The following is a 16,453-nucleotide window of genomic DNA, read 5'->3' as shown; positions in this document are numbered from 1 at the left end:
TTTTAAAAGAAACCTAAATGGCTTTGGCCACTTGATGGCTTGTGAAATGGGCACTGTTAACATTCCAGGAGCTGATCCTTAGCTGTAGATGACTCAGGAGAAAGAAGAAATCTAGATTCCAGGGAAGGAGAAATTAGATGCCAAATCAAATGCACAAGATCAATGGTGGTAAAGTTGGTGCCATTAGAAATCAAAGGGGATCCAAATTTGGACCCAAACTGAAAATAGCCACAAGAGTAGGTTAGGGCTTATCGCCCTGAGACTGGAGGGTACAGGTAAAGTGGGGGGAATGGCTTGAATAACTGGAGACTGGTTATTAAGAAAAAGGCGCTGGACTTGAGGTGGATGGGAGATGACATTAACTATCTGGATGGTACAGGTTAGCACTTCAAGTTTGCTTCTGTATGTGGCTGCAACCTACGAGCCATAGCTTTAAATTACTTGAGAGCTGAGCACTGTGACCTGTATTTTGGGGGAAGTTCTCAGATGTTAAGTGTTGTGTATTCTCGAATAAGGTTTAGTTAAACATTAGAAAGGCCTTTATTTGACTGTAGTGGGCAAGGTAGAGCAAAGGAATATGTCCAGAGAATTTTGAGAAGTGGGGAAAGAAACTACCAGGATTTCATGATGTTGTCTTTAGGAGAAATATCTCCTCACTTTTACTCTTTCATGGTCATTTAGAAAAATTACACCATGGTGGCTGCCAGCCCAGGGTGGCTGGAGCAGAGGTTCAGGGGGCCAGTAAAGGGAGAGAGGCCCAGGGCGGAGGCTTTCAGTAAGAGGAGGCTTAACATTGATAGTTTATGTGGAAAGTATAAAGTTAGCCTTGAGAAAGAAGGGTGAAAGAAGGGTGGATATAAACACCCACTTAGAGCTTTACAACTTCTTTTCACATATGCTACAAAAAAGTTATTTTTTTTCTTTTTGAATCATATGTATTGTAATCAAGTGAATTGAAACACAGATTATCATCATGCAAATTTTATTTTAAATTGATTTCCATTTATAAATTTGACAGTTTTTAGTAAAACTCAATGAACACAAGAGTTGGAAACTTTTGAAAGAAGAGATAATGAATAATGATTAGGTCATTACCTCCGCTTTTCTCACATGTTTATTTTTCACAAGTTTATTTCCATTTTCTTTTGACTTACACATTTATGTTGTTTCAGAAGCCTGATCATGCTAATACACTGGTAGCAAAGTTCTCATGGAATATATTGACGTATGTTAGCTTGAGAAATCCTCATGTTTGGGGCCTTACTTCCTGTGTATAAACTAGTGAATAAGCCTGAAATGTGAACTGTCTCATGAGGAGAATAAGAGGGTAGACCCTAGTCACCAGGAGAATTGGATCTTTTCTGTTTATCAATCCATTGATTCCCACCATAAGGGCTGACTCGCCAGACACAGAATCTGGTGATGTCTGTTAAGATGTTTAAAAACACTGCATTTTGTAATTCACAAATTACTGTTGACTATTCCTTGACGTCTGTTACCATTATGAACTGTCCAATATGGGTATATATAGTTTCATTAGAGGCTTATTATTTTGCATTACAAATGTCAAATGTTTATCACTTCATGAGTAATACTGGATGGAAGCCAGGTGGAAAGAGATTTCAGTGTTGAGCAGATGGCAAGGCTCGCTTGCCAGCTAACCAGCTCTCTCCTACAAACTGGCTTGTTGCTGTGTTCTTATTTCTTGGGAAAATGACCAGTTTTACAGGGGGTTCGTGAAAGAGTTAAAGTTACAGATGTTGACTATCTGAATGTGCAGAGACTCCTGTAATAACTAGAATATTGAGTTTTTAAAAATTATAATTTTTACTGTTTTCTTTGATTTTATTAGGTAAAAAAGCTCCAGTTTTATTTAGTAAAGAAATGATTGAGTCAATGAAGGAAGGTTCAGTTGTTGTGGATTTAGCCTCTGAGGCTGGCGGAAACTTTGAAACCACTAAGCCGGGAGAACTTTATGTTCATAAGGTACCGCAAAAGCTTCTTTCTGTGTACCAGTTCCCAAATTTTGAGTGGTTTGTGAGAGGGTCCTTATTCCTTTACATCTATAGGGAAATTGAAGCCTGAACTTTTTTTTTTTTTTTTAAAGATTTATTTATTATGCATACAGTACTGGGGTACAGGCCAGAGGCTCGGGGCGGTGAGAGGCTTCACCAGAGACAGAGTGGGGAGCAGAACAGGCAGATCGACGAAGTACACTGCTGAGGGGAGCAGCGGGTGGGTCAGGAGAGGTCTGCCACACCATGTGGTCACCTCCGGGGCAGGCGGGAATCGAACTCATGCGGAAGTGGCTTTAGCTTCTCAGTGCAGTGCTTTAACCCGCTGCGCCACCAGGGAGGGCCGAAGCCTGAACTTTTTAAAACTAAAAACAAGCACATTTAAATCTCCTTTAGAAGTATATAATTTTTTTAAAAAAGATTTATTTATTAATGCATGCAGTACGGGGGTACAGGTCAGAGGTCCAGGGGAGGTGAGAAGATTCATCAGAGACAGAGTGGGGAGCAGAACAGGTAGTTCGATCAAGTGCACTGCTGAGGGGAGCAGCGGGCAGGTCAGAGGAGGTCTGCCTTACCATGTGGATCACCTCCAGGGCTGGGGATCAAACTTGCACTGAAGTGGCTGTGACTCACTTGCAGTGCTGTGCTTTTAACCTGTTGTGCCACCAGGGAGGGCCCTAGAAGTATATTACCTTTTTTTTTTTTTTTTCCTGGCTTATTTCAATGAGCACAATCCCTTCCAGCTCCCTCCATGTTGCTGCAAAGGGCATGAGTTTATCCTTTTTGATTGCTGAGTGATATTGCATTGTGTAAATATACCACATATACTTGATCCAGTCATTTGTTTTATCAAATGGTCTCACTTATAGGAGAAAATAAAAAAAAGAATCAGAAAAAAAGTAACTCTAATAGCATCAACATCAAAACCATCAGGCAACTAGAGATCAGAGACATTCTGTAGGGGAGTGGGGAGGAGGACCAGGACAGGGGTGGGAAGAGCACAAGGGACTATGATGATGGTGCACAGGGGAAATTGGTGGTGGGAATTTCATAGGGAAACCATACAATGTACAAAAAAAGAAGGATGATAAAATGAATATATTAAAAAAGTATATAATCTTGTTTGTGAGTCTATTCACATACCTTTAAAGATCTGTAGTTTCAAAACTTAACTAAGACTATGAATGAGAATTGTCCTAGGAAGAATGTAAGGATGTGATCATGGCTCTTTCTGACTATAGTTTTGTTTATTTAGGGGGTTACTCACATAGGCTATACCGACCTTCCCAGCCGCATGGCCACACAGGCCAGCTCCCTATATTCTAACAACATCACCAAACTCCTGAAGGCCATCAGCCCCGACAAAGACAATTTTTATTTTGAAGTGAAAGATGACTTTGACTTTGGTACGATGGGTCATGTCATTAGAGGAACTGTGGTGATGAAGGTAAGTGAAGAGAGCTGTTCCTTTCTGTATGGCCTATGTGTGTGCCTCAGTATTTTGGTTATAGGAAAATCCTGTTTTAGAAATGAGATATAGCCTGGTAAAGTATTGTTAAAATTGTTTTAAAATGCAGGAGGATATATTTATTTTTAAAAGATTTTATTTATTTATGCATACAAGAACTGGGATACAGGCCAGAGGTGTGGAGTAAAGGAGGAGGGGGTGGAGAGAGGATTCACCAGAGACAGACTGGGGAGCAGAAGAGGCTGAAAGACACTGCTGAGGGGAGCAGTGAGCAAGACAGGAGGGTCTGCTGCATCAGGTGGGTCACCTACCTGGCTGGGGTTTGAACTCATGTTGCAGTGGCTGGGGATAGCTCCACAGTGCTGCACTTTAACCCACTGCACCAGGGAGGACCCAAACGCAGAAGGGTTTAGAGAAAGATATTGCAATGATTTACATGCACATGATTCACCTATAATATGTGTCACCTATAATATGAGACAACAACAAAAAACTAGAATTGAATAAAGTAAAATTAGATGTTCACCCTCATTTGTTTAAGATTTTGTTCTTTCATATTTATTCTATATATATACACATCTTCTGTCTATGTCTGAATGCATACCAGAAACATTTTTTACATACACATGTCATATGTATATAAAATGATGTTATAAAGTATATGAGTTTGTTTCATATATAAAAAAAGTACATTGATAGAATATGTTAAATTGCTGTTTTTCTGATTTCTGTTAGGACGGTGAAGTGATTTTCCCTGCTCCCACACCAAAAAATATTCCTCAGAGTGCCCCAGTAAAACCAAAGACAGTGGCTGAGCTGGAAGCGGAAAAAGCAGCTACTGTAACACCCTTCAGGAAAACCTTGACAACAGCTTCAGCTTATACTGCAGGTGGGGATTCCTGTTACTAGGGTGTAGTCCCGATCAATTGAATTTTGTAAATAATGTCTTGATTGTCAAAATTACTAATGAAATGTTGGTCTTCTTTGGATTCTTTGGCGCTAGAGGTGATTTTACACAAACAAGTCACTTGTCCTACCTCTGTGGAGTTGGGACTTTCTGATTGTCTTCCTGGAAGGTACAGGCTCTGTGTCACTCCCGGGAGTGAATGTGTGTGAAATAACATATAGTTAATATTTTTCTTTTTATGGGAAATATTTTAAATAAATTCATTAATACTTTTTTTGTACATCATATATTTTGAGCAATGATGCACATTACAGTATATTGATTGGAAGTCCACATAAATGTGTCTATTAATTTTTTTGTGGTTTATAAAACATCAATTGTGAAAATCTGCACAGTTGTATAAGACATTGGGTAACCAGGTGTTTGTGCTGAAGATTCAACATGATGATACAGGTATATCCTTTGAATGTTTAACTGATACTTTCAGTTATTCATTTAGTTAAAAAACTCAATTTAAAAGCAATCTATCTCTTTCTCTTAAACTTAATATAAGTTCTTTATTTTTTAAGACGTCTTCATGAACAACTAAAGAATTACTGCAAAATAATGATAAATATTCATTCTGGCTATAAGCTATTAGTCTAAAATATGAGCATTTGATTTTAAATTGCTTTTGCTGTCATAGAATGAACTGAAAGTGTCTAGATGTGCTTAGGACCAAAACAAAAACAAAGACAAACTATACAGAACTAAGGGCACACAGAATTTTTGTAGCCTCAGCATTCTCCAAATTCCCTTGTGAGTCCAGATGTTTTAAAGCTAAATATGAAACTCTCCTTGAATAAAGAGCAAATCTCAGCAAAAAGACTGAAAAATCCCCCAGTTGTGAACATTGTGAAGAGATGGGACAGTGTCCCTGTTTGCAATTGTTAAAAAACAAGAATAAACCGGGTGGTTGTATTGTGGCTTGAATCTATTATCAGTAGATTTGTAAATTTCCCTTTCTCATTGTGATTATGAGGAAACATAATGAGGAAACAGGGCAGCTATGATTTAATTTTCTAGGTTTCTCCCGTTTGTTAAGTCAAAGTTAACAGTTATGACAAAGGCATATTTTAGTGAGTAAAAGAATTGTTACTTGTCAACTATCAGTCTATCTACCTCTCTGCTCTTGTTATGTGTGTATGCTTTGTTAGGTATAGATAATGTATGCATATTTTTTTCAAATTTTGAACTTTCTCCTTTATGTTCAAAACAAATGTTTTTTATTGTATGTGTTAGAAATCTGTTATGACATTCTTCAAAGAATGTGATTTGCTTATTTCCACTCTATCTTTGTCTTTCTCTTCTGTTTCCTTATTATACAGAGTATAGAGATAACAGTTTTGATATTAAGTGTAATATAGGAAAGACATTAGTTTATTAAATAGTAAATAAGGAAACCTTCAGAGATAGGTTCCTGTCTCGGATATTCAACACAGTGGACTAGGGATTATGATAATTTGGTGCTTCTTGACTAATGTGATCATAATAATGACCAGTATTTAGTAAGCGCTTGCCCTTGTGCTACACACTTCATATGCCTTGACTCACTTATTCTTTCTAAAAACTCAGTGAGGTGGGTATAGTATTATTTTCCTTTTGCAGATGAGGAGAAAGTGGGTTAGTAATTTTACAGATGAGGACACTGTAGCATAGCGAGGTTAAGTAACTTGCCTAAGATCACACATAAAGCAAACAGCAGACCCAGAGCTTCAACCAGTCTTGACTTACAAAAGCATAATTTCAAACAAAATCCTGCACAGCTTCTCTAATGTTAAACTGGAATGCAAAGCAATATTCTATCGCTTCCTCTAGATGGTTAACAGGCCAAGCATTGGCATCCTGGATATCATTTATATGGGTGGGAATAGGTAAATTAAAATTACAGTCTTACTGAGTGATTTAAGTAAAATTGAAGTAAAATTATTGTCAATTACTAGATGTTCCAATAATGCCATTTATATAAAGAAGTAGTTCAAACCAAGGAACAAAGTACCTTATGCAGAAAAGATAAATTTCAGCTTCCCGGTCATCCACTATCATTCTATTTGGACTGACCACTAGGTAACCCTTGTATTGCAGAACAGCCGTCCACATGTTTGCTATTAGGACAGGCGATAATTAAAGATGTATGTTCAGAACTGTTTGTATTCTTCACATTCTTAATTTAATTTGTATTTTTTTCTCTCTTGCTTTGTAAAGCCCTGTTTGCTGACTTGGTGCTGAGGCTCGGGCTGACGGCTCTAGCCAGCAATCTAGTCCAGTTTCAGGAGCAATTGCAAAACTTCTGTCCTGGGTGGGTGGAAGCCACATGTTTTGGGGAGGTGCTGGAGTGAATGAAATCCTTCCTACTCTTTTAAAATCCCTCTTCCACAGCCAAATCTGAGAGTGACATGAAGTTGGCCTCACAATAGTCTTGTCTTATAAAAGTTGTGTCTTGTCCAAGTAGAAAATGCTTTGATAGATTCTCTATAGGCCTGTAATTCTGGAATAAAAACACTTGTACAAACACATGTGGCATTGTCTATAAAAGTTAAAACAGGAAGGAGGAGAAATGAAGAGGAAAACGTGCTATTTATTATTAAGGTGACTGGAGTGTTTTATTAGGCCTTTATAATTGATTTTATTTGAGGAGTGTTGGTCAGAAAGTAGAGTTGTACATAATCCCTCTGTGTGTGTACCCCCACCAAATTATGAAATATTTAAAAAAAATCTGCTTGTTATTGGCAAGAGCATGGAATTCAAAAGCCTTGATAATTCCAGATGCATGTGTGTGCGCTTTTGATCTTCTGAGCTAATCAGATGTCAGTTCACACTTTCTCCTTTTCCTCTAGGTCTCTCTGGGATGCTGGGTTTGGGCATCGTGGCTCCTAATTTAGCCTTTTCTCAGATGGTGACCACATTTGGCTTGGCCGGCATCGTGGGCTACCACACCGTCTGGGGAGTGACCCCCGCTCTCCACTCACCACTGATGTCTGTGACTAATGCAATCTCAGGTTTGTTTTTGCCCTGTTTTCCCTTACCATAGGTTTTCAGTAGTTTTATTCAACTCTATGTGTGCTTTCAATGAGGTTTATGAGGTGTGTGTTTTCAAAGTGTATCTGTTGGCATTTGAGATTGTGATTGTGGGACTCAGGCTTCTGGAGTGGGGCGGAAGCTCCTGGAAGCGAGAGACTGAGGAATCCATTAGGCCTTTGACTTCTCCCATTTCAAGCAGTTCAGTGTCACTCTTATTTCTTTTAGTTATGATTGCCTTTTATTTTGCTTCCACATGTTAAATAGTTTTATTTGTGACCTTCAAAACATAGAAACAAACCTTTGTTTTTATTTGATTTACTCACACCTGAGTGAATGACTGTCTCATTTATTTGAGACTTTAAAATCCACCCTAAATGTTCCCCTTTTATATCTAGGTGATTTGTACAAATTCCTGGGATTTTGGATTCTATAGTTAAGTTTCTTGCTTCCTGGGTAGGAGTAGACAATAGGTGGAATGCTGAGTGTTGACAGATTTTTCCCTGACATGCATTACTTCCTGGGCCTTTGGTGCTTGTAGTAAAATGTGGCAATAGAGAGAATGAAATAGAGGCCTAGTGAAAATGCTCTTTGAGAGGCCTTTCAGAGAAGAAATACAAAATGCAATATAATTTGTTAAAATGATTGCCTCTGATTTTGTCGAATTCTGGTTTTAAAGTGCTATGTGCTTAGAAAATTAAATGTAACAGATAAAATTACCCAATGAATTACATTCTAAAAGTTGTGGTAAAGAATATGCCTGGCTGTTAATATATCAGATTAGACACATTAATTTATACAGCCCCATTGAGTGCTTGAGAGCCACACAAATGCTTGTCAAACTGAATAATCTTTTAGAAATCAAGGTTTTAACATTCAGAATTATCTCATAAGATGAAATGAGCTAATCAGTCCCAACATTTTTAACACTTAAAACTTAATTGCAGCATGCGGAAATGTAGAAAAAAATCTGAGATCCAGATTTTTGTATGAAATGTCCCAACGTTTAATGTCAGGCTTCATTTAGAAATAGAACTGTGCTATGAAGGACTGCTTTTACACTATGAAATGAGTTTTTTATATGTATCAGAGGCCCATCTGAAGCTATAAGTCCAAACTGAAAAAAAAAAAAAAAAAAAAAGAGAGATTGTCTCTGAAAAAGTGTTCCTTGATAACATTTGGAGATTAGTGTTTCACAGAATCCTATTTGGAACATCCTTTAGGGCTTCTTAGATTTAACTAACATTCCCAACAAGTATACAGCAGGCCAAGTCTGGCATAGGGTTCCCTCGAAGCAGATGGAACAGAAAATAGTTGGCTGGCTGAGCAGCATCAGGCCTTTCTCCTTGGTGTGAGCCTTCAGGAGATGTCTGAGGTACTGGTTTACATGGCTGCCCAGGACCTGTTCTCATTTGTCCTCATTGATGACTGAGATCTGAAGGATGAGCCCCACATTGGACAGATGGAGGGGCTCCCCTGGGCTGGAAGTCTCATGACCCCAGTGTGCATCTCTTACAGCATGGCCAGTGCTATAGCTTCTGGAATCCTGAGCTGCTGTACTCAGGAAAGCCTGAAGCTCAGATGCAATTTATTTACCAGGGGCCCTTTTTACCAAAAACTGTGTTGTTTGCTAGCATTGTTGATTTCTGTCTGCCGGAACAGAACTAGAAAGTTCAGAAGAAAAACGTTTTGTTAACACTGCCCCAATAGCCGTCCATGGGAATGGTGTTGAGAACTTTCTCCTGTACGAGTCTGTGCATGGAAAGTCTTCAACTTTGACATCTGATTGGGTGGCGTCTCCATAGCGACTCACTCTGTTGCCGCTTCCTTCCTAGGCTTGACTGCGGTTGGTGGGCTGGCGCTGATGGGAGGACATTTGTATCCCTCCACAGCTTCTCAGGGCCTTGCTGCTCTTGCTACTTTCATATCTTCAGTCAACATTGCAGGTGCGTAATAGTGGAAGAAGCCAGGCAACTATTTCCATTGGACACACGAGAAACAAATATAAATCAATAAAAGTAGACATTGTGATCAAGAATTTAATTTTGTCTTTAAAAGATGCTTCACTCAGCTATAAATATTCTGCGAAGTTATAATTTTTCCCTGTCTGTAATTTTTAGAACCCCCTTTGATACAAAACTCCCTTTACCCGCTCCAATACCCTAAACAAACAAAATGATGTCTTGCTGTAAATTAACTGAAAGTTATTGAATGCAGTTTTGAAGTAAGTGAGGTAGAACTATCACCGTAACATCTCTAAATGAGTATAATTTGAGATAAAATTTTGTTTGATCCCAGTCTGTGTTGAAAACTGAAAGCCTAGCACATCACTTTTTTGTGAAACCCATTTGATGCTATTTTGTAGCTAAAAAAATCTCTAGTTTGTCCAAGATACTTAGTGTCTTGTTAAGGTATTTATTTTCTTGTTTCATTTATTGTGGGGCTTAACAATCAGAATAATTTACTAGAAAAAAATTCCTGGCCTTTGATCTTTTGCATTCCTAAGATGTTTGAATGGCTGTTTACTTTTAGTCATGCAGAAATAGTTAGGCATGGTTTCTTCCAGCAAGTTTTCTTCCTGAATATACATAATTCCCTCCCTTTCTCTGCCCCATCCCACCCCTCTTTAATAGATCTGGTTTGACTTTTAATTTTGAGGTTCTTAAAATGTTACTTAAGGGCCCTCCCTGGTGGCGCAGCGGGCTAAAGCACAGCACTGAGAATCTGAAGCCACTTCCGCGTGAGTTCGATTCCCGCCTGCCCCGGAGGTGACCACATGGCGTGGCAGACCTCTCCTGACCCGCCCGCTGCTCCCCTCAGCAGTGTACTTCATAGATCTGCCTGTTCTGCTCCCCACTCTGTCTCTGGTGAAGCCTCTCACCGCCCCTGAGCCTCTGGCCTGTACCCCAGTTCTGTATGTGCAAATAAATAAATCTTTAAAAAAAAATGTTACTTAAAATTATTTTTATCCCTAGATAATAAGAATGGGCTTAAAATAGAAAAATTGTAGTATTTAAAAATATGTTGTTCCATGAGATAACCCCTTTTTGTTTTACATTTGCTTTGCTAAGGTGGCTTTCTGGTGACACAAAGAATGTTGGACATGTTCAAACGGCCCACTGATCCCCCAGAATACAATTATCTGTATCTGCTCCCTGCTGGTACCTTCATTGGAGGATATTTAGCTGCCCTCTACAGTGGTTATAACATTGAACAAGTAAGAGACTCCTTTGAATGTTTAATTTTTTTGCCTCTGTGTTTTCTTTCCAGTTGGAGTTAATATCATTATCAAAATAAACTTGATCAGGCCAATACAACAGTAACTCCATAAATATCTTGATCAAGGACCTCCCTGATCGTGCAAGGGGTTATGTCTCAGCACTGTGAAGCAATCCACAACCCCTGCAGCATGGGTTCAGTTCCTGGCCAGGGAACTGACCCATATGGATTACCAATCACTCCTGTCTTGCCCGTTGCTCTCCTCCATAGTATAATTCAGTGCATCTGTCTTGCCTGTTCTGCTCCCCATTCCATCTTGGTGAATCCTCACCGCCTGCACCTCTGATCTACATCCCAGCTCTTGTATGCATAAGTAAATAAATCTTAAAAAAAAAAAGGAATAAAAAGAAACATCTTGATCAAATAGATCAAATCGAATTCCTATCCCTAAGTGTCAGGGATTCTGAATTCTAGAGACAGATTTACCTGCTAACTGATTATACAAATGTGGATTTACTCATATAGAGAAGATTATTAGTATCCTCTTTATGTACCTGGCTACATTGTTGTAAGTATAACAAAGTAATCAGTAAAAATTAGAGACTTTTAAAATTAAATGCTGTCAGTCCTGTTCCTACTTTCTTCTTTTACAAATATGGACACCATCTCTTGGTTATGCAATTAATTTAAAAAGGATAGTTTAAAAGTGAATGTTGTATAGAAAAAGATATAATCAAGTGGGACCTTGAAAGTTCTGGGTTTAAATATAATGATAATAGAGCTCAACTCTGTTCTTAACTCAGTATTTCCATTTCTTTTCAATTACTTTGCTGGATTGTTAATTCTTTGACAGCAAAAAACAAAGCAAAAAAAAAAACAACAAACCCATGTCTTTCTTGGTTTCTGCTGTTTCCAACATGCAGTATTTGTTGAAAGAACAAAATCTTTTTGAGAAAATTTGGAGTGGTGAGTCAAAGGCTCTGATGTCTGAATCCCAGATTTTCTATTTACTGATCATTCAATGTTGGAAAAATTATGTAACCTCTTTAAGCTTTGGCTTTGTTTTTTTGTTAAGAGAGGGTGATCATTCTTTCCTCCTGTGAATGTCATAAGACTGAGTTACAACAGAAGTGAAGTAGAAGCCATAGTCTTTGGCACTCAGGACATCAGGGCCTTCTCTTTCACAGCATTTAGGTAGGTGTAGATCCCGTAATTCCACTTATATTTAGGCACTTTATATGCCTTTGTGTATACTATCAAGTCCAGAAGAAACCAAGTTACATAACTGGTGTGATTGAAAGTAGAATTTAAAGTATTGAAGATGTTTATATCCCAAGTGCATAGGAAAATACATCAAAATATCAGAAGAGCTCATATTGAGATCATATGCTGCCTACATTTAAAATTATCTTAAGAGAATCATGTTTGCTAAAGAGAAACTCGACAAGGTTTTTAAAACCTTTTCCTTCCCTTTCCTTACAAAGATCGTGTACCTGGGCTCAGGTTTGTGCTGCGTTGGTGCCCTGGCCGGTCTTTCCACCCAGGAAACAGCTCGTCTTGGCAATGCATTGGGCATGATTGGGGTGGCTGGAGGTCTGGCGGCCACCCTCGGAGGCCTCAGTCCAGGCCCGGAATTGTTAGCTCAGATGTCTGGAGCAATGGCTTTGGGCGGTACTATTGGTAAGCACTGGGTGGATTTTGCCTGTTTGTGACCCCGTGCCCTCTTTACCCATGAATGCAGGTATGCTCGGACATTTAATAATTGTAGTAGTAAGAACTCTGACTAGCGCTTGAGTTTCTGAATATATATATATATATATATTTTTTTTTTCCTTCTGAAGGCATTATGTCATTAATATGGATTAATGGAGGAATTAAATTACCTTAGTGAAAATTCCTTCAAAAAATATTATATTGGAGAAAGTTCATCATAGGTGGTATACTTCTCATTCAAATACAAACATTTAAAAATGTGAGTGTAAAGATTATTGCGCTGTAGAATTACTTTGTAATTACTCTGGTTGCTTTTTTGATTTGACTGTTAATAGAATGGGAGATTGAAAAAAATCAGTGCATACACACACACATCTTCACACACACACACATATACAGAGAGTTGGTGTCTTTACTTTTTCTATAGCTTATGTAGAGTATATTTATCACAGTAAGAAGCAGATAGTTACTGGTCACAGTGATGCCATCTTTAAGTGCAGTCCTGCTTGTGGTTACAACGCAAAGGTCTGTCTGTCAAATTTTAATTTTTCTTTTGGTCTTCATTTGCCAACAGGCTTGACAATTGCCAAACGCATCCAAATTACAGACTTACCTCAGTTGGTTGCTGCTTTTCACAGTTTAGTGGGCTTGGCGGCTGTCCTTACTTGCATCGCTGAGTACATTGTAGAGTATCCACATTTCGCTGTGGATGCAACAGCAAATCTCACCAAGATCGTGGCCTACCTTGGAACTTACATCGGTGGTGTCACATTCAGTGGGTCTCTTGTCGCCTATGGAAAATTGCAGGGTAAGTGCATAACCATAACATAGCTTTTCAATTTGGGGTGTATTAGGGGGTTCATTGCAATTTCAGAGACTAGATAAATAGTAGAACCTGTTAGGTGAAACATTTTTGTGCAGTCCTCAGAAATATATGAGTTTTTTTTCCCTCCATAAAGATAAGATGACTTCCTGTTACTCATTTGCTAAATCTTTGAATCTCTTTCTTCTGCAAACAGTTAGTGAAGGAAACTGATGCAAGACATAAGAACAAAGATAGTATCTCCATAATCCTTGGTTAAGACAGCTGTGTAAAGTTCACAGAAATGAACTTCAGACATTTTCTAAAAGAGAGAAAAGTTTATTGAAAGCACTTTTTTTTCTTTAAAGATTTAGTTATTTATGCATACAGAACTGGGGTACAGGCCAGAGGTGCAGCGGTGGTGAGAGGATTCACCAGAGACACAGTAGGGAGCAGAACAGGCAGTTCAATGAAATATACTGCTTAGGGGAGCTGTGGGGTGGGTCAGGAGAGGTCTGCCATGCCATGTGGATCACCTTGGGGGGTACCTGGGATTGAACTCACACTGAGGAGGCTGTGACCAGCTTGCAGTGCTTCATCCTTACCCATTGCACCTCTAAGGAGGGCCTGAATGCACTTCTTTTGGAAACAAAACCCACACTTCAGCGCCTCTGTCAGGATGACTTGCTCCTCCTAAAGCCAGTCATGAAAATAGCAGTGGGACACATTTTAGTATTTTCACAAAAAAGTGAGTCTGGAGGACCTAGTTTTCTTTTTAAAAACCTCGTTTTCCCGGCCCTCCCAGGTGGCGCAGCGGGTTAAAGCACAGCACTGAGAATCTAAAGCCACTTCCACATGAGTTCGATTTCCGCCTGCCCCGGAGGTGACCATATGGCGCGGCAGACCTCTCCTGGCCCGCCCGCTGCTCCCCTTAGCAGTGTACTTCGTCGATCTGCCTGTTCTGCTCCCCACTCTGTTTCTGGTGGATCCTCTCACCCTCCGTATCTCTGGCCTGTACCCCAGTTCTATATGAATAAATAAATCTTAAAAAAAAAAAATTGTTTTAAAAAAAAAAAACCCAAAAAAAAAAAAACCTTGTTTTTCCCTCTCAGTAGTCAAGTCATTAAAATTAAATGGGGGACTTCATGAAACTTAAAAAATCACAACAGAACCTCAAACCTAAAACATTCTTGTCTCATGCTTTGCCTTTGCAAACTGCTAGCAAACCAGGGTTCTTCTCCCTTGGGCTCAGTTGATAGAATCAGAAATGGTCATGTCTTAGGGTTCTGTTTTGAAGTTTTAAATAAATAAAACCACACTTAACAACTTCTGTGTTGGTCATATGGGGAATGAAAATCACTTTTCAAGATTGTCTGACAGAGTAAAGCAATTGTGGGATCAAAGTAGAGAACAGTTAAGCCATACTTTTTCTATTTCTGCTAATATTTGTTGTGTGTAAGAACTTTATTTGCTTTTATGTTTCAGTATCTGGATATTGGATATTTTAAAAATGTCATATTTTTATTCTGTTTGGGTAGTTTAGAATTAAATGACATACGCTTAAGCATGTGTGAGTGAGGGGGTTTCTCATGAAAAAGAGAGTGGGTAAGAGGGATTTGGGTGGTCTTATGATATGTTCTGGGTTTTGAACACTGTGTGCTTGGTCCTAGGTATCCTAAAATCTGCCCCTCTCATGCTCCCTGGAAGGCACTTACTCAATGCAGGCCTGCTGGCTGCTAGTGTGGGTGGAATGATCCCGTTTATGATGGACCCCAGCTTTACCACCGGCATTACCTGCCTGGGCTCAGTGTCCGCTCTCTCTGCTGTCATGGTAAGAAGTCAGAGCTGGGGAGTACGTGTTTGAGAGTATTTTGTTAAATTACAATCTGGTCCTATATATCTAATCTTCTAGACCCCAGGTGACATAAACATATTTTAAGTGATATAAGGGATTCATATTAGAATCTGGAAAAAAAAATGTACAAAGAAAATCACTTTTTAAACCATTACGCTTATTGAGGCAGAGTTGATCTACAGTACATACTGATTTACAATACAGTATGTGTTGTAGGAGTACAGATTCACACCTCTGCAAATGTATGTTCTCACACCATGCCCACCACCAAAACACCAATAATTTTGCACCATAGTCTGTCTGAGTCCTCTCTCTGCTTTATTTCCACTTATGTTGAAAATCACTTTCAGCTTAATTATTTCTTTCAAAGTGGTCATGTGCCACATCTTTGTTGCTTGGGGGCTTTTTACTGGGTCAGTATGTTGATGAATAGGATTTATTAAAAAGCCACATGTTTCAGTTTCATTCTCCAGGTGCGTGCTGTGTGCGTTGGGGTTTATGCAATAAGTGTAGCCCATTACTCTCCCATTTGCTCTAAGCAATGACACCAGATCACATAATTACGTAACACTGAGATGCAGTTAGTAAATAAACCCTATGTTTGGTGGGGGAGTTTAGTGAAGCCTTTCATGATAGTTTGGGTCTTCTTGTATTTAGCTTATTCATACAGGTAGTCTAGTTGCCTACATGTTACAATTTGGCATTTTATTGTCAGTGTGCAAGTGCTGTTGCACACAGTTCTGTGGATGTGTCATGTGTATCAAGTGTTTTCAAACAAGGTTTATATTTAAATTTTTTTTAAAGATTTATTTATTCATGCATACAGAAGTGCAGGGGCCAGAGACAGAGTGGGGAGCAGAACAGGAAGATTAAGCACAGGAGATCAATGAAGTACACTGCTGAGGGGAGCAGCGGGTGGGTCAGGAGAAGTTTGCCGCGCCATGTGGATCACTTCTGGGGCGGGGATTGAACTCATGCTGAAGTGGCCTTAGTTTCTTAGTGCTGTGCTTTAACCCGCTGTGCCACCAGGGAGGGCCCCCTTTTCACTTTTTAATGGCCTTTGCCCCCCAACTATACCTTATCCTTGACTCATCTAACTAGTGAGATTTTTTTTTTTATTTTACAAAAGTTTATTTTTACATCATTTTGTACAGTTTTTTTTTTCCATCTTAATTGTAATCCCCACGGGTTTCCCATCACCAAGTCACCTGTGTGCCATCACCATAACCCCGTGCATTTCCCTCCCCACCCACCCCGTTTTTGATCCCATTCCCTACTCCACCCCCACAAAATGTCTCTGGTCTATGGTTGTTCATTATTTTTGTTATTTTCTCACCTGGTCCATTATACTCCTGCTATGAGTGAAACCATCTGGTATTTTTCTTTCTCTTTCTGGCTTATCTCACTAAGCATGATC

At 39.1% G+C, this 16,453-nt stretch overlaps 1 protein-coding gene across 1 annotated transcript in view; it reads left to right on the top strand.

Moving 5' to 3' along the window:
• Nucleotides 1–16,453, top strand: part of NNT (nicotinamide nucleotide transhydrogenase) — an 82,398-nt gene that overhangs the window by 30,847 nt on the left and 35,098 nt on the right. The window contains exons 8-16 of the mRNA XM_012721963.1: nucleotides 1,853–1,986; nucleotides 3,271–3,462; nucleotides 4,219–4,372; nucleotides 7,267–7,428; nucleotides 9,283–9,393; nucleotides 10,519–10,664; nucleotides 12,151–12,346; nucleotides 12,954–13,187; nucleotides 14,852–15,012. Of these exons, the coding sequence (XP_012577417.1) occupies nucleotides 1,853–1,986; nucleotides 3,271–3,462; nucleotides 4,219–4,372; nucleotides 7,267–7,428; nucleotides 9,283–9,393; nucleotides 10,519–10,664; nucleotides 12,151–12,346; nucleotides 12,954–13,187; nucleotides 14,852–15,012 (1,490 nt within the window). The remainder of the gene's footprint in view (nucleotides 1–1,852; nucleotides 1,987–3,270; nucleotides 3,463–4,218; nucleotides 4,373–7,266; nucleotides 7,429–9,282; nucleotides 9,394–10,518; nucleotides 10,665–12,150; nucleotides 12,347–12,953; nucleotides 13,188–14,851; nucleotides 15,013–16,453) is intronic.

This window comes from Condylura cristata, unplaced genomic scaffold, assembly GCF_000260355.1.
Source record: "Condylura cristata isolate star-nosed mole 26May11 unplaced genomic scaffold, ConCri1.0 scaffold00007, whole genome shotgun sequence".
NCBI classification, from domain to species: Eukaryota; Metazoa; Chordata; class Mammalia; order Eulipotyphla; family Talpidae; genus Condylura; species Condylura cristata.
Note: the sequence above shows the minus strand (reverse complement) of the source record. Positions and strands in the feature narration are given on the sequence as shown.